Below are 18,157 nucleotides of genomic sequence, written 5' to 3'. Positions count from 1 at the left end.
TCATCATTTGGTTCGTCTGCATTCACACAGCAATTTGTCAGGCGCACCAAAACTTTCTGAACAATGTCACGCGGTCGAAAATGGCGCTCGTCTATTGGACAATAGAGAGTGGAAATGTGTGTGGCTGCGACCCCGTGTGTGCGCGCGCGGGCATGTGTGTGTGTGTCTGTGTGTGTGGACTGCGAGCACTCCAGATCAGCGGAGGCAGAGTTTTTTATTTTGACGTGACATTGATCCATTGTTCTATTGAAGCCCATTACCACCATCCTCTTGCTAAACAACTTGTACACCGCATTGTTTTTATGAGTGCCCACAAGTAGCTGTTTTATTTGGTCTTCTGCCCATATGTGTACAGTGTGCTTGTTTTGCAGTGAATGCAGCGTGCCTCGGTAATAATATAATAAGCTGCGTTTTTTCTTCCTTCTACCCAAGATGCACAGTTAGATATATAGTTAGATATATAGTTAGATAGATAGATAGAGAGATAGAGAGATAGAGAGATAGAGAGATAGAGAGAGAGATAGATAGATGCAGTGTGCTTGTTTTGCAGTGAATGCCACGCGCAGTGGTAATAATAAGCACTTCCTATATTTGGTCCGTGTTTGGTCCGATGAAGCGAACCGAGACCTATGTTTTTGGTCGGACCAGAGTTCGTGTGTTTGGTCCGCGGACAGAGTTCGACGCGCATTCACACAAACCTGAAAAACCGGACTATCGAATTCTGGTCCGATAGTCCGGACCAAACAGCCCCTGTGTGAAAGCGACCTTAGTTTCATCAATTGCATGTTGTTAAGGTTACAAATCAATAAGGAGGTGGAAACCTTAATGTGAACTTATCTTAGAATTTTAGATGCAGAAGCTTTAACTTCAAAGTAACTAAAGTGTTCACATGTAATGTTGTATACAATGTGATGTATTGTTTTAATGAATTCCATGAATAAAGAGTCTTGTCTTTAAAGGGATATTGGCCTATATGTACGTAGAACTGAAGGGAAAAGAGCCACATGGTCCCTGATTAATCCTCTCTATTTCCTTGAGGTTAACAGTCTGGTAAATGTTGGTGGCAAATGTATTTCGGATAATGAATTCAAGTTATAGCCTATATATTTGGTGTCTCTTCCACAATGAAGTAAGAATGTTTATATAATTTTTTATTAATGACCCATGCATATGAGCTTTTGTTTTAAATGATTTTGCTCACAGTAACCTTTACCACTGTCTGAGGATAGTTGTTCATGTTCACAAATAACAATAATATTACAAATAATAGCCTCACTTTCTAACTTCTCATATTTTTTCTTTTTGGTTCTCCCCAGTGGGCATGCTTCCGGAACGCCCTAAGAGGGGGCTGAGCCCCCCCTAAATCTGAAGACGCCCCTGGCCAGCTCAGCCGCACACAGGAACCAGGGTGAATGGTTTTCAGAAAATGCCTTGAAAGTCAAGAGAATGAAAAACAGGAAGTACAAGTAAACAGGATGTCCAGCCTCATCCCTTGTTCTCAACCAACCAATCAACAAAGCAGCCAGCTGACCTCCTAGTAGCCACAACGCCTTTCATCAGTTACATATTAGACTGTTTCCTGTTTTATTGGTTGATCCAGACTGCAACAAACCGGCCAATAATGAAATAACTAACTGCAATCAATAAGCTTCATCTGGACCTACCTACCATCTAACATATAACGTATGACGTATATATCACGGCGGTTAGGGTACCCTATGCATACTGCACCTGTGTATACTGTATACTTACTTACTCATAGTATATATTTAGATTCTAGTGTTTATTGTGACCATATTTATTGTAATGCAATGTATAATATAACTGATAGGGCATACAGACCATCATCTGCACCTTTGATCACACTGCCTACTTGCTCATAATTGCATATATTTATGTCTTCTACTATTACCATGCCCATACCTGTACCCCCCTCCCCCCTCCCCATGCTGCTGAATTTCTCCAAGGGGATCAATAAAGGAATATCTTATCTTATCTTAACTTATGTATAATGGCAAGCAGATAATACCACTTCCATATTTGAGAGAGAAAGAGAGAGAGTGAGAGAGAGAGAGAGAGACAGAGAGAGAGAGAGAGAGAGAGAGAGAGAGAGAGAGAGAGAGAGAGAGAGAGAGAGAGCGAGAGATAGAGAGAGAGAGACATTTAATCTTTCAAAATGTTCAGTTGCTATCGCTATTTGCTCTATCTTTAATTTTTCAAAATGTACAGTTGCTATTGCATGCACTCATCTGTGTTTCACCACACACATGAGTGCATGCTTACCAACTGTCCGTCTGCAACACTACTATCACCAACATCTAAGAAGGGAGATCCCCCCTTGAATGGCCCTTCTAAGGTGTCTCTCCTCCACACCGCCTGTGGAGCTTTTTTCCCTATTGTTAGGTTTTAGTGAGTTTTTCCTTACCTTCGCGTGGGGTATGTCTGGGAGTGCTTGCATTCTTTCATTTATTTGCATTCATCTAAAAAATGTTTGGACCCTATTGTGTTCTTGTTCTGTTCTTGACTTATTGTTATGTTGTCTTCTTGACTTGTTTAAAGAAGACCTGTACGGCCCATAGGGACATTAACGTGTGTTGTCGGGCCCTATAAATACATTTGATTTGATTTGATTTAAGACCTGAAAACAGGTTAAAAAAAAACATAAATGTCTATCAGTTACTGTCAATTGAGGGCAATGAATGTGTTTTTGTTATTTGTATCCCTCATATTTTCTTACACAATTCAGGGAATAGATTTTTTTGTGATGAAAGCACTCAGAAGAGGATTTTACTGTCATAGTATTGTCCATATAGAATAATCTTTCGAAATGTTGGTATTTTTGTAATTTTCATTTGTTTTATGTTAGGAAATTGTATTTGGTTTATTATAAAATAATGCAAATAATGTAAAGAGCTAAAGCAAAATTACTCCCGAACTGTGTGCAAAGGTTATTTTCAATGCATGAAAGAAAATATGATTTGAGAGACGTTTGTAAATGTACTGTTCAAAAAGCTAAGAAAGGGATTAAAATATATTTATATTGTTCTATATACATTTAAAAATGAATAATTCTGTTTCGGAGGCTTCATTTGTTAGGAATATTTTGTCCATGGAATGATATTTATGATTGTGTAATGAAGAAACTCTGATTGTATTGATTCCATGTGGCAAATAAAAACTCTGAATCTGAATCTGAATCAGGACTGGCATAATAAGCATTATGCTTCAGCCTGCTTCACTACCAAAATCAAAGACCATTGAGTCTGGAATGATTGCATATTGTATTGTGTGTGATGACTGAATAAAACTACTACTACTACTACTACTACTTTATACTGTGGTATCCTTGACTGTGTATTTCATAACTAATATGTGTGTATAATTAGAAAAACCATAATGCAAAAATCTGGTGTGCCCTAAGGAGTGATACTAGAGACAGTTGCATCAGCAGACCAGCCCAAACTTGATAACAGAAGGAACAATCACTCAACCCCCACTCAAGCAATGGCTAATCTATAGAACAAACAAACACCTTCCCATGGGATGACAGTTGCACCAAAAAAGCGGAAGGCTAAATTAAACAATTATAGATTAGAGACAAAACACACTGTTATATCATCACTGAAAACTACAAATATCTGTTTATAATGGCTAAATTCAAGGAATGTCTTAAAGTATATATGATATGAGAGAGTAGATCTTCCCACACTCAGAGTGGAGAACTGTGTGACTGAAGACTGTATGTAAATGTAGGTGATCACACCCCACACAAACAAATGTACTCAACTGTTTAGAACAAAGGAACTGAAAAGTCACACTCAGCACTAGCAGATTTCAGCAGCGATAGCAGAGACCAGATAGCTGGCTCTGATAGGATGTTAAGACTGGAGCTAACTAAGGCTGCGGTTAGACTTTCGTTTCATTTTCAGATGAGTTTCGCTTTTCCAGGTCGCAACGTAGCAGTAGGCGAGTCACACTTTCATTTTGTCACCTGAACACAGTGATGTAGTACACTGCCAAAGCAGTAGGTGGCAGTAGGTGGCGAACATGAAGGCAATTTTCAACCAATCAGAACTTGAATGTGCCAATACACTTCCTGCAAAGAAAATGTCAACAATCCGCCATCTTTAAATGCCTATTTACCCAATGCAGCACTTATTTTTCAGCAAAAGTGTAATAAAAGTGCAATAAACAAAACGGATACATTCACTGTGTGTTCTGCCTCTCATTTGTTGATGAAACAAAACTAATATCAACACAAGTGACCACCAAGAGCGGATCGTTTAGTCTAAAAAAAGATCGGCGATGCATGCATGCTACATGCTAACGTGAATGGAATATGCCAGTATAACAGTATAGCATTGTGGCTAGCAGCTAGCATTAGCTCACATTAACCAGCCAGCACCAAACTGATGATATCTTGATATTTTGTTTAATGCTTGTTAAGATTGAAAGAGGAGCTTGAGCTAACAGGGTCTGATAGCTAACGCTAGCTCACGTTAGCCAGCTGCTTATGCAATCGTTAATGCTAGCAGAATGAATGGATGTAAACTGCGATTTAACATATCGCAGAATGGGTACAATACAATACGGCTCAATACAAACAATTGTTAAGGGAATGCAGACTGTTGTAGCTTGGACTGGGGTCCTTGTAACAATAACTTGACAACACATGGTAGCTGCAGCTATAGCTCTGTTGTCACCAGACGTGGTGAGAGCACGCAGATGTGGGTATCTACTGCGCATGGGCGTTGAGCAACAACGGCTCCGTGCAGATTACACGACACGTTGTCGGCGAGTTTTTGGCGTTATTCCAAAACGGAAACACAATTTAGCGTTTTCAGTAGGGCCAAAACGTTTCCTGCCAAAACGGCATTTCTATCTAATAGGGCAGCAAACGTATTCAAAAACGTATTCAAACGAGCACAAAAACAGTATGTGTAACAAGGGCCTAAAACAAGATCATATTAGGTAACTGACTTATTAGATAAAAGGTATTTGAATGTCATTTAGAATTTCAAACTGATTATGAAGATAATAGTGTAATTTCACTCCTGGTGTAAACCACATATATAGAAAATAAGTCTCAATTATAAAGGTTTAGTCTGGTAAATCCACGTATCATGTTTAAAATATAGACAACTCCACTTTGGGATAATGCTGACTTCTTACAATAAAGGTACAAATTTAGAAAAGGTTCTAGTGATACAAACTGTTAAACTCATCAAGAGCCACAGACCCCCTGGACTGAGAAGACCTTAGCAGCAAAGGAGGGGGCCAAAAGCAGACCCCCCCCCCCTCTGTTTGCTGTAGGAGACCCCAAGGAAGAAGACAGGGGGCGAACCGCCCCCAGAAGATCACCTGATTGGACCGAACAGAAGAACGCCTGTTTTTAGAATCAAGAACCAATTGGAACAGAACGCCAAATATATAGAAATAACTGATTGGCTATGGACCAAGTCAACTTATGACATCATTTTGAGTATAAATGAGAAACGCATTGTTAGAGAGAGTAGGCCAGACACCCAAAACACCAGATCTGCGCCTCACTCTACCACCCACCCAGAGACTGCTGGTTACATGTGAGTAAATCATGGAAAAACCAATGTTGTTTAGGTTAGAGTAATGTACAGATCCCTGCTATCTGTTGACCAGATTTACTCATGTGTAATGCTCAGTAGATTCTATTTAATTTGATAAACATGACTACTGTTTATGTACAGACTGGGTTTGATGTGCAAACCTTATCAATCCTTTTGTACACCATGTTTGATGTACTATGAAATAATCCTTGTATGTAAAAAGCAATCGTCTGAATTCACTCTGAGCCCTTTGGCAAATAAATCAGTGGAGTTGAACTATAGTTCCTTTTGTCTGGCTGCACAGTTTATTTCTCTACTCAGTAGAGAAGACCATTCTATCATTATGATCTTCTTCCTTTCCAGGTAGCAACCTCATTGTACTGTGAAATAACCTTGAGTTATGTATAGAATATACGACAATACATATCAAAATAATGTGATGGTACAGTAGGTCATTCTGTTTCAATTTCACTGATAAAATGGTTTAAATGTCTAGGAAAGTTAGCTTTAGAGGACAAGCCTTATTGAGGTCGGCTACAGTGTAGGACCTTCTAGGTTTGATTTCCAGTAAGAGAGGGAGGAGTGTTGGTGGGATTTCATGTTTCTCTCCCCTTTTGTAGGAAACCAAAGCCACATGGAAGTTATCTATTAATAGACAGGAAAAGAAAAATATTTTAGTTGTGTTTTATGCATGAGTTTGTGTACAGCTTCGTATAGACTTGCCTGGGGTCGTTCCTTCACGGTTTCGACAACCATTGTAAACTATGACCATTGCCAACTTTAAAATATGTGCTGTCAGTGCTCAGTTTGTGGATCGGAGAAAGAGAATTCAAAACACAAAATGTAGAGAAATAGGTTTAATATGCTACATCGTGTGAATATAAAAAAGTATCATCAAAATAGTCTCTCACATATAAATTATCAACATATCAATCACATCCTGTGTCCAAAAATAAACTACATAGACAAATACATACTGTACAAAAAAAACCTACAAATAGATAAAAAGAAACAAACATTATTAAAATATTTTAAGAGTATAGTTCCCACCATTTGGGGGTTTTGGGTAACACCCACACATCCACACTTTTTCCAGTGCTTTACAGTATATGACACAAAAAAAAGTATATAGGCGTACCTATCACCCTGTCTTTCTCATATGCAGAATACGAGGTACTTAATGTGACCACGGACTTGGTCGAACGTCAAAAGTCTACAGGAGTCTCCTGCTGTATGCAGGAGGGAGGGGGATACAGTGCCTATGGACTATATTTGGTTGTGGCTGACGAGGTTGAATTAAGAGGTTGTGGAGTTCAGAGATGGCAGTGCCGTACCTATCTCGGGATTGAGGTTCCGAGATAAATATAACACAAAGAAGACAAGAGAGGATTAAGAGTCGTATATATATTTAGATGTCGTGTAGACTGCAGTGTATATACAGTCTTAGAGCTTTTTTCTTTCCCTCTTTTTTTGTTTCAGTTCCAAACAGTGCATCGTCAATACACATGTGATGACTCAGAGATGGGCGTCCCACCAAAGGGGCAGTGCACAACTCTGATAAGGTCTGGGTCCCTTTTTTGACCAGTTACATTACAACGTGTTGCAAAATAAATAGTAAAAGAATCCAAAAGCGTCTCGTTTCATAGTTTCTTTGACTTTCGACGGTTGGGTTTTGTTTTCCTTTCTTTTTTCTTTTGGCAAATGCTCGCGTACAAATAGTTTGAAGATCCCTGGACTTTCCCTTTTTTTTTTTTTTTACATCACAAAAAAATTAATACACAAGAAAAATAACAAACACAAAAAACGTAGACGTTTCTCGTCGTCAGGAAGGTGGGTTGGTCCAATAACATGTGCATGGTTACTGATCCTCATTCTCACTGTTCTACCCGCATGCTGACGCTGGACGCCTATATTCGAATACCAACGGAGTTGTGCGTTTTGCGAATCTGATTGGCCACTGACGTTTCTGGTCATGTGACATGTGCACCAATCGTGTAACGGCAAGTTCTTTCGATGGTTAAGCTTAGGCACTCTTTCGAAGTTGGTTAGAGCAGGGCGATAGAACGCCAGCCCTGATTCCAAACTCTAACCTTAACCAACTGCGAAAGAGTCGCTTGCGGGCTGTTCGACGCGGAAATGGGCAAAGACACAGCTCGTCACGCGATTGGGCGCACATGTCACATGACCAGAAACGTCAGTGGCCAATCAGATTCGCAAAACGCACAACTCCGTTGGTATTCGAATAGACGCAAACCTGGACGCACGCTGTCATCCTCACACAGGGTCGAGAGCAAAGCCCGAGCACTCTCTCTCTCTCTCTCTCTCTCTCTCTCTCTCTCTCTCTCTCTCTCTCTCTCTTCTCTCTCTCTCTCTCTCTCTCTCTCTCTCTCTCTCTCTCTCTCTCTCTCTCTCTCTCTCTCTCTCACCTAAACAGGTGATACAATACACTACCGGTAAGCTGCGCTCAGACGACTCACGCCTGAGTTTATACACCACAGAATCGTCCCTGACAAGTCCTCGTGAGGTCTTAATGTCAACATTGTAACAAAACACTAGTGCAGAAAAGCACATCACTAAATAAATAAAGACGACGCAAAGGTCTCAAAAAAGGTAATAAGTTAAAGCACAAAAAAACAAAAAGCAAACATTTGTCTACCTGAGTAAAAACGCGGTTGCAAGTACTTCACAGCTACAAAGAAAACACCCCCCCTCTCTCTCTCTCTCTCTCTCTCTCTCTCTCTCTCTCTCTCTCTCTCTCTCTCTCTCTCTCTCTCTCTCTCTCTTTCGAAGTGAGGGTGGAAGTGCAATCACTGAATACATTGGCCCAGTCTTTGGAATGCTCTTCTTTTGGTGCTGCGCTCCTATAGGCTCCTCACTGTCTCTCTCCCCCCGTTGTCTCCCCCTTTGGACAACAGAGGGAGGTTTATTTGGCGACGTTTCTCTTTGATCATTTGCTGCATGACTACCGTGTGTAAAACTTCTACAAGGAGTTGAATGTTCTCCTCTACAGCCCTCCCTCCTCCCTCCTCCCTCCTCTCTCCTCCCTCCTCCCTCCTCCCCCTCCCCCTCCCTCCTCACTCCTCCCTCCTCCCCCTCCCCCTCCCTCCTCCCTCCTCCCTCCTCCCTCCTCCCTCCCTCCTCCCTCCTCCCCCTCCCCCTCCCTCCTCTCTCCTCTCCCTCCTCCCTCCTCCCCCTCCCCCTCCCTCCTCCCTCCTCCCCCTCCCCCTCCCTCCTCCCTCCTCCCTCCTCCCTCCCTCCTCCCTCCTCCCCCTCCCTCTCCCCCTCCCTCCTCTCTCCTCTCCCTCCTCCCTCCTCCCCCTCCCTCATCCCTCCTCCCTCCTCCCTCCTCCCGCCTCCTCCTCACTGTCCCTCCGTCTTCACCATCGGCGGCCGGCTGTAGAGATGCACCACGCTCGCCCTCTCCTGATAGGCCATCTGGGGGCTGTGGTGGTGATGCGACGTCCGATTGGACTCCGATTGGACCGGAGGCGGCGCGACCGGAGGCGGGGGGGCGCTGACGGCCGCCGCCAGGGCCTCGAGCAACAGGGTGGCCTCCTTCCGGTCCTCCTTCCCCCCCCCGTGGCCCCCCTCCAGGCTGCGCGACACCCAGCGCTCCACCGCCGCCTCCACCTGCGCCGGAGAGGCCGTCTCGGGGAGAGCGTCCGCCTCCTGGCTGGCGTCAAAGTGCTCCACCATCTCCCGGGCGTGGGCGTGGCCGCCGGAGCGCGCGGGGCAGCAGCTGCGCTGGTGGGTGCGCAGGGAGAAGCGGTGCAGGAAGGCCGCCTGGGCGCAGAGCTGGCAGCGGTAGGGGCGGTCGCGGCCGCTGTGCAGGCGCCGGTGCAGCTTGAGGTGGACGTACTGGGTGAACTTGGTGTGGCACAGCTTGCACTGGTAGGGTTTCTCCCCCGAGTGGAGCCGCAGGTGGGTCTTCAGGTTGCTGGTGCTGCTGAAGCGCTTGTGACACACCTGGGTGAAGAGGGGAGACGTTAGGGCCTGTGATGCAGGGGCGGATTTAGGATTGTAGGAGATCCGGGGCTTAGCTCAGATTTTTTTTTACTTCGACACCACAACCTTTAACTTATACCACCGCCTTAAAGTGGACAAAAGGCACTAGAGAACACTTAAATTCACACCCTTTAATTAATGAAGCAAACAATAATAATAATTAATAATAATAATAATAATAATAATAATAATAATAATAATAATAATAATAATAATAATAATAATAATAATAATAATAATAATAATAATAATAATAATAATAATAATAATAATAATAATAATAATAATAATAATAATAAAATAATAATAATAATAATATAATAATAATAATAATAATAATAATAATAATAATAATAATAATAATAATAATAATAATAATAATAATAATAATAATAATAATAATACACTGTATTTGTATAGCACCTTTCATACAAGAATTGCAGCTCAAAGTGCTTGACAGCAGTGAAAAAAGACAGACATAAAATGAGCACAACATTGGCAGATCAAGAGCAATGCATAAAGTGATTTTCGGGAGGCCGGTAAGGAGTGCATTACAGTAGTCGAGTTGGCTTGAGATAAAGGCATGTATCTGGTTTTCAGCGTCCTTTTGATTTATAAATGGCCGTACTTTAGCTATGTTTCTAAGGTGGAAGAATTATGTTTTTGTCAACTTGTTGATTGTGATTTAAAGCTTAGGTCTGAGTCTACCATAACACCAAGACTTAACTCACTCAAATACAGTTAGCAGCTGGATAGACTACAGATGGAAATGAGCTTATCGCTGCTGTCGGGACAAAACCTCATAACTCCATTTTTTGAAAAAAAAATGTATTATATAAATCAACTCCGTAGATCATCCTCCATATGTGTGTGTGGGTTTTACAAAGTTTAAACAATGGGAAAGCATTAAACCGATCATCTGTCTAAACCTCTTAACTCTATTCACCCTCAAATCTGTGTTAGTTTTTTTCATCTGCTGAAAAGTTGGGTTTTTGGAGTTATGAGGTTTTGTCCCGACAGCAGTGTTATGCTAAATCTGGTGCAAACATATTTTCATGTAACAATGATTAATTGTCCAACATTTTTTATTTTATTTTTTTTTAGATTCAGGGCTTTTCAGAAAACATTCGGGGCTTGAGCCCAAGTAGCCACCCCCTAGCCCCGCCCCTGCTGTGATGTCATGTATAGGGAGACATTAGGGCTATGATGTCATGTATAGGGAGACGTTAGGGCCTGTGATGTCATGTATAGGGAGACATTAGGGCTGTGACTGTGCCGCACGGTGATGATGTCATGTGTAGGGAGACGTCAGGGCCTGTGACCGTGCCGCACGGTGATGATGTCATGTGTAAAGAACACAGAATGGTGTGATTGTTGTGTAATGGGATGATGTCATTAGAATAACATTAGGCATGATGATATCGTATTCTATAATGGGCGAAAGTCTTGGGAATAAACATATCTAGCACTGACGCTATTATCACACCCAGATGAGTGGCTGTGGCAGTGAACAAAAGACCAGGGAGAGGCCTAGTGATGAAGTTACGTCATAAGCTGTCCGGTGGGAATCGGAAAACGGCCCGGTAATATAAGGCTCGAGGGAAAATCGACGCAAGTATATGAGAGAAGAATCCTTTCCACATGCTTTCAGCTCTACCCTGTCTTGGGTTGTTTTCTAGGTCCTGCGCTAGACACTGTTTCTTCTTTTTAGCCTGGGTTGTGCACACGCACCCAATCACGCTTCGATTCGTCTTTTATATCGACGTCAGTCAAGCGGGTCGCGAGTCCTCAAATTGTCATGCGACTTGAGTCTCCCACCTCTGACTGACACGCCACGTTAGCAGACTGGCATGCGTGTAAAGGTGAACGCCTGCACATACAATGTGTGTGAGTGTGTGTGTGTGTTTACGTGTGTGTGTGTGTGTGTTTACGTGTGTGTGTGTGTGTGTGTGTGTGTGTGTGTGTGTGTGTGTGTGTGTGTGTGTGTGAGACAGATGGACACATTGTTCTTTTTCTTCATTATATACTGTGCTATTCTCCTCTCCTTTACCTTCTTGTACTTTTTCCAAAAAAAATAAAAAAAACATTTTGAATTGTTCTTGTTATTGACTCGTGTCAATGTTCCATTTTTCTTCGCTATAGTGTCTGACTTAAAGTATGTCTCTGATCTCGTTTTGAGTTTATTTTCTAGACCATGTTTACATGTATTTCGTTCATATATGTTTATGGACAATGGGATGGGAGTGTAACTTTGTACAAGCCCTTGTGGCGTTGTTCCCTCCTAGCACTGTTTTATTTTTTTTTTTAAATATTGTGCTAAATAAATAAACTAAACTGTCGACTCACCTGGCACTCGTGTGGTTTCTCCCCCGTGTGAACCAGGTGATGCTTCTGGAGGTGGGCCAGCTGGGTGAAGCTCTTCTTGCACAGGTGACACTGGAAGGGTCTCTCTCCACTATGGACCCGCAGGTGGACCTGGTAGCACACGCAACGAAAATAAATGGATGAATATAAAAACGAGAGTTGGTGTCGACGTGGACGAGTGTGTCGCTTGCTCTTATAAGATAAGATAAGATGATCCTTTATTGATCCCTTTGGGGGAAATTCAGGTGTCAAAGCAGCATGGGGGGGGGGGGTACAGGATGGGGGATGCATAGCTTCACAGTCCTATACTAGGTATACCTAAAGTATAGATACAAGTACAATATAAATGTTACAAATTAAAAGTAGCGAAAAAAGAAAGAGCATAATGAAAGATAAATAAGCTCTCCGGGCGCTAAAATGTAAAACAGTTATAATAATAAAAAAGATGAAGGAGACTATGGAGGAACAGTGACGTCTCAAAAGTCAGCGTTACCTTGAGGTTCGACAGCTGTCCGAAGGTCTTGAGGCAGACGTTACACGCGTACTGGATCTTGCCGTTCTGCTTCTTCAGGGGGTAGGGCAGGGACTTGTACCCGGGCCCGTTGCGCGGCGGCGGCGGGCTGCCCTTGGCCGTGGCCAGGCTAAGGTTCATGGCCTCCTCGCAGCCCGAGGGAGACTGCTGGGGGCTCTGGTGCTGGCCGCTGCAGGGCTTGGGGGCGGGCGAGAGCTCCGGGGTGGCCGGAGCCCCCTGGGGAGGCGACATGTTGGGGGCCCTCTCCTTCAGCCCCCCCTGGGGATAGGGGAGGGAGACCGGTGGGAGCAGACCCGGTTGTCCGATGGGAGGGTACGGGAGTCCGTCTGTGCCCAGGTAGCTGCCGCCGTACCCGAGCGCCCCCCTCGAGGGCGGCAGCGCCCCGGGGAACGGCGGGGAGTACTGGGGCGGGGGGAGGAGAAGGCGGGGGTAGTGAGGGCTATACGGAGGCAGGAGCTGGTGGTAGGGGGTCTGGAGGGGTCTGGGGTGGGGGTAGAGGGGGTAGGAGGACACCAGACCCTCCTGGTGGCCGTAGAGGCCGTGGAGGTGAAGCGGGAGGTCGCGGTGTGGCGAGGGGAGAGCAGCGCGGTGGTCGGGGAGGTAGGGGTGAGGCAGGCTGGGCTCCCTCTGACCGGGCTGAGGCTTCTCCTCCTCCTCCCTCTCCTCCTCCCTCTCCTCCTCCTCCTCCTCCTCCTCCTCCGTCTCCTCCTCCACCCTCTCCAACTTCCTACTGAAGTCCATGATCTGATCGTCCGGCGTGTCGGGCGGAGTGTCTCTCTCCAGCACCTCCACGTCGATCTTCTCCTCTCCCTCCTCCTCCTCCTGCTCCTCCTCCTGCTCCTCCTTCACGTCCTCCCGGAGCCAGGGCTGCTGAGGGAGGTGCTGCTGCTTGGTGCACTCCGCGTCTCTGCCCGAGTCTGCGCCAATGTGCTCTATACGGAGGACAAAGGAGAAAGAAAGGACAACACATTAAGTAAAATACTAAAGCAGACACGTTTAGCGAGGTGAAAGGCAAGTTCAAAAGACGAGTTTGACGGCATGCAATTCAAACAAGTCGTGAGATCAATAACATGCAATTCAAACAAGTTGTGAGATCAATAACATGCAATTCAAACAAGTTGTGAGATCAATAACATGCAATTCAAACAAGTTGTGAGATCAATAACATGCAATTCAAACAAGTTGTGAGATCAATCAATAACATACAATTCAAACAAGTTGTGAGATCAATAACATGCAATTCAAACAAGTTGTGAGAATTCATACAATCTTTGGGGGGGGGGGGGTGCTTCCTTTTGTTGTTGTCGTTCAGTCATCAAGTTATTAAAGGCTATACCACACTGCCTCTGCATAGGAAATGTCCTTCTCCAATGTGTTGTGAACACAGTGAGACACGCCACACACACACACACACACACATACACCCACACACACACCCACACGCATACACCCACTCATCCTCCCTCTTATGGTAAATGATGCTTTCAGTTTTAAGATGACACTTCGAGGATACAGAGGTTTCTATGTGTAATTTCTGAGATAGTAGCGATTTCAGTACAGGGGTGTGTGTGGGTTTTGTACGTGTGTGCATACGTGTGTGTGTGTGTGGGGGGGGGGGGGGGGTGGGGGGGGGGTGTACGACGTCTATGTGTCAGGCGAAGTTGTGGGTCTCTCTCACTAGGTGTCTTACGTCGCGCATGATATAAACCTCCCAACATGACACGGCCAAAAAGACGACATGCAGTGACTCATCCCCCTTCTCACGGGCCACGTACGTTCCCTTTCTCAATGCGCTTATTCACCACACACAACACGCGTCACCCCCGCACGCGCCCCCCCCGCCCCCCCCCCCCCCCCCCCCCGGCCACCTCCTCGCCGGAGGTAGAGCGGCGTTTAAGGGCAGAGAACAATGTCGCGATTCCACCGCGCCGTTAGTCAACAGGTCCGATGACTGTGCGTTAACTTATGCACTATATGTCGACAGCACAGGGAGCCCATTAGTCGCATGAATCACTAGACTCCGTGGCAGCGGGACGAGCGTCCGACACGCTGAGGAGGTGACTGTTGCTACTGTATTTACAGCTGACAGCAGGTGAGTCAGAGACGCACTTCGACCTGCTATCGTTTGCTCTTTTTCCTTGATGTATTCTGTGCCTTGTGAAAGGGCAAGACTATCGAGATTGTAGGTGTGTGTGCGTGTGTGTGCGTGTGTGTGTGTGTGTGTGTGTGTGTGTGTGTAATGTGTACGTGTGTGTCTGTAAGAGTGATTGCCTGTGTATGTGTGTATGTAACCTTTGTGACACACGATAAGCCATGGTAAGACTAGTGATGCACCGATGTGAAAATTGTGGCCGATACCGATAACCGATATTAATATTGCTGTTCTGGCCGATACCGATATTTACCGATGTCGATATCTCTGTATAGAAAACACTTTTTTATGATAATCAAATAAAGAGCTATTCTCCAAAACGCATAATTTTTTTTTACTTTTGTAACTTATTTTCAGAAATGACTGATATTTTGAAACTATTTAAGGCCAAAACATGTAAAAATATCGGCCCTATCTTGATATCGGACCGATACAGATGTGTAAAAAAACGGCCATATCGGCCGATATTATATCGGCGGCCGATATATCATGCATCACTAGGTAAGACTATAACAAATATTCATAAACAAATAACGACATCCACTCATAACCCGTCATAGAGATAAAAAAAATTGCTTCATGTCTCGCTGTCTGTCAATGATAACATCAGATGGTATCCATGGGAAAGGTGCACTGCGGCGCTTTCGCCTTTGAGGACGAGCGAGGAGGCACATGTGAGGTGTTCCTCGTTGTCGTCATATCAACCACATACCTCGCTATGATCAGATGAGCCGATCTGGTCTTAGATCAGCACTCCTACTGTACTTTAACCCTTTCACTACCACACTACAGACGGTTAACCTTTCACTACCACACTACAGAAGGTTAACCTTCTGTATTCACTATGAATTGAAAATGGGGGTCCCTGATGTAAACAAGACAAACGTCTTTCTCTGGTCTGCATCCCCTTAACAATTGTGTGTATTGAGCCGTACTGTATTGTACCCATTCTACAATCTGTTAAATAAAGTTTTCATTCATTCATTCATTCATTCATTCATTCATTCATTCATTCATTCATTCATTCATTCATTCATTCATTCATTCATTCATTCATTCATTCATTCATTCAACCCGTTCACTACCACACTACAGACGGTTAACCTTTCACTACCACACTACAGACAGTTAACCTTTCACTACCACACTACAGGCAGTTAACCTTTCACTACCACACTACAGAAGGTTAACCTTTAACTACCTTACTTACCTAACCACTTAGTGTGGCAGTGAAAGGGTTAACCCCCTGTAGTGCGGCAGTGAAAGGGTTAAGCCGCTCTCTACAGGTCCTGTCGTATAGTCGTACTCACTTGGCTTGACGTCTTCTTGCTGGTTACAGAGTCTCTCGGCAAACTCCTGGCTGTACCAGACCAACAGCTCCTGCTTGGGCTCCACGGGCCGGATGGTGTAGAAGAAGACGTCGCGGCCGTTCTGGCACGCCACCAGGTTCTGGTCCGACAACGCCCGCGCCGGGTTGACGTAGCGCATCCAGTTGCTCCTGTGGACGTCATAGCCGTCGATGAAGTGGTGAAGCCTCTCGCCGTTGTAGATCTGTTGGAAGAGAGAGAGAGGGTTAGGACCAAGACAATAATACTGTACTAAATCTGAACTATTTAAAAAAAAATATATATACATACAGGGTTCGCACAAGGTTCTTGAAGTGCATAAAGTGCTTAAAAAAAGAAAAAAAAAGTCAAGGCCTGGAATTCCTTGAAAACAGCCCGTTTTTTAAACAAGGTGCTTAAAAAGTCCTTGAAATTCAAATCAACCATTCGCATTGAAAGTTTTGTTCATCCATGATCAAATTGTTCTGAATCAAGAAATATAATTTTTTTTAATCTAAAGTGTAACTAATTGTCAGAAATTGTTTTTTTAAGCCATAAATATTCGATCCGATTTTCTTTTCAATAAAAAACAGCATTTAAAAGTGAATTGTATCCTTTTAAATGCCCTTTTAAAATGGAAAATAGTGCGTATAAAAGTATTGAAAGTCCTTGAATTTCATTTTGCAATGTCTGGGTATGGGTATGTACAATAATACATAAAAGTACTACAATAAAGTACTAATACTACAAGGCCTAGACTAGAAGCTTCTGACAATAGGATGGTCTTGTTCAGTTGGCTTGTTGTTGTGATGCCCGTATTCAACACATAGCTACTACCGTATATCATACTAGGTGTATCGTCTTTGCCAGTTTTCCCAATTCAGTTCACATCACAATTCAATCCCACTAACATGTTATTATTACCTAATTCAGGTTATAGATGAACTGAGATGGTGCTAAAAAAAATTAAATAAAGAGAAATTCCACATAGATAAAAAGAAAAAGAAAGAAAAAAGTCACATCAAATTTTTAAAAGACAAATTTCACATAGAATAAAAAAGATAAATTCCACATATAATTAAACAAAGACAAATTCCACACATAATTAAAAAGAAATACTAATTCCATATAGAATAAAAAAATAAAAGACTAATTCCACATAGAATTTCAAAAGATAAAGTATACACAGTACAAAAAACACAGTACAGAAAGATACAGATCAATAAATCCTTAGTCACCTCTGCCATGTACAGTTATATTTCCTGCAGTATATCCTCTTCAACTATTATATTGGTTATATTCCTTTGGTGTTGTCTGTGCTCCTCCTGTGCGCTGTGTGTTTATGTCATGAGGCGTCACTGGCAAGAAATCACTGCTGGTTGCTGCTTGTGCTTTTTATACAGTGTGTGTGAGAGAAAAAAAGAGGAGGTGTGGCCGACACACACTCACACTCACACACACACACACACACACACACACACACACACACACACACACACACACACACACACACACACACACACACACACACACACACACACACACACACACACACACACACACACACACACACACACCAGGACACACGCCCTCTGGTATCACGTATACGGCCTTTGACCCCCACCTGTGTGGTGAAAGCGACGACATAATGACTTCCTCGCAGGGTTGCGTCACACTTTCACTTTGCCACTGCAGGAATGTGAACACCTCAGTATTGAGCCTGACGGGAGGCGGAGCCAAGGGAGGGAAGAAGCCCTTTTGGGAACTGAGTCGGCAAAAAACTCCCCACTGGAGCAACCGCCAGGCAGAGAGAACACGGAAGAGCGAGGCGGGCACGACTCAGAGGGCATGGAAGATCACCGTGTGTGTCTCTGTGTGTGTGTGTACCACTATCAGCCACTTCTGGTGCATAGAGGGAGAGAACGGTCCTTCCCTGCGTGTGTGTGTGTGTGTGTGTGTGTGTGTGTGTGTGTGTGTGTGTGTGTGTGTGTGTGTGTGTGTGTGTGTGTGTGTGTGTGTGTGTGTGTGTGTGTGTGTGTGTGTGTGTGTGTGTGTGTGTGTGTGTGTGTGTGTGTGTGTGTGTGTGTGTGTGTGTGTGTGTGTTCACCGGGACTGGAGTGCCGGTAAAAGGCTACATACACTGCGATGACTGCGTGAAAAAACTGATCCATTGTTGCGTGCCCAGCGGCATGCACGA

At 43.9% G+C, this 18,157-nt stretch overlaps 1 protein-coding gene across 1 annotated transcript; it reads right to left on the bottom strand.

Annotated features, from left to right (window-relative positions):
* Positions 1–8,942: 8,942 nt before the first annotated feature.
* On the bottom strand, positions 8,943–17,315 carry prdm1b (PR domain containing 1b, with ZNF domain; the record flags this gene model as incomplete). The annotated part of the gene is made up of 5 exons (XM_084313660.1): positions 17,199–17,315; positions 15,946–16,186; positions 12,445–13,415; positions 11,934–12,062; positions 8,943–9,548 (listed from the first exon to the last, which is right to left on the bottom strand). The coding sequence occupies exons 1-5, from the start codon at positions 17,205–17,207 to the stop codon at positions 8,943–8,945; spliced, it is 1,956 nt and encodes a 651-aa protein (XP_084169786.1). The 5' UTR covers positions 17,208–17,315.
* Between the last annotated feature and the right edge of the window lie 842 nt (positions 17,316–18,157).

Source organism: Notolepis coatsorum (genome assembly GCF_963971535.1).
Source record: "Notolepis coatsorum genome assembly, chromosome: 4".
Taxonomy (NCBI): domain Eukaryota; kingdom Metazoa; phylum Chordata; class Actinopteri; order Aulopiformes; family Paralepididae; genus Notolepis; species Notolepis coatsorum.
The sequence above is the reverse complement of the archived record's forward strand: the minus strand, read 5'-3'. Positions and strand labels throughout refer to the sequence as shown.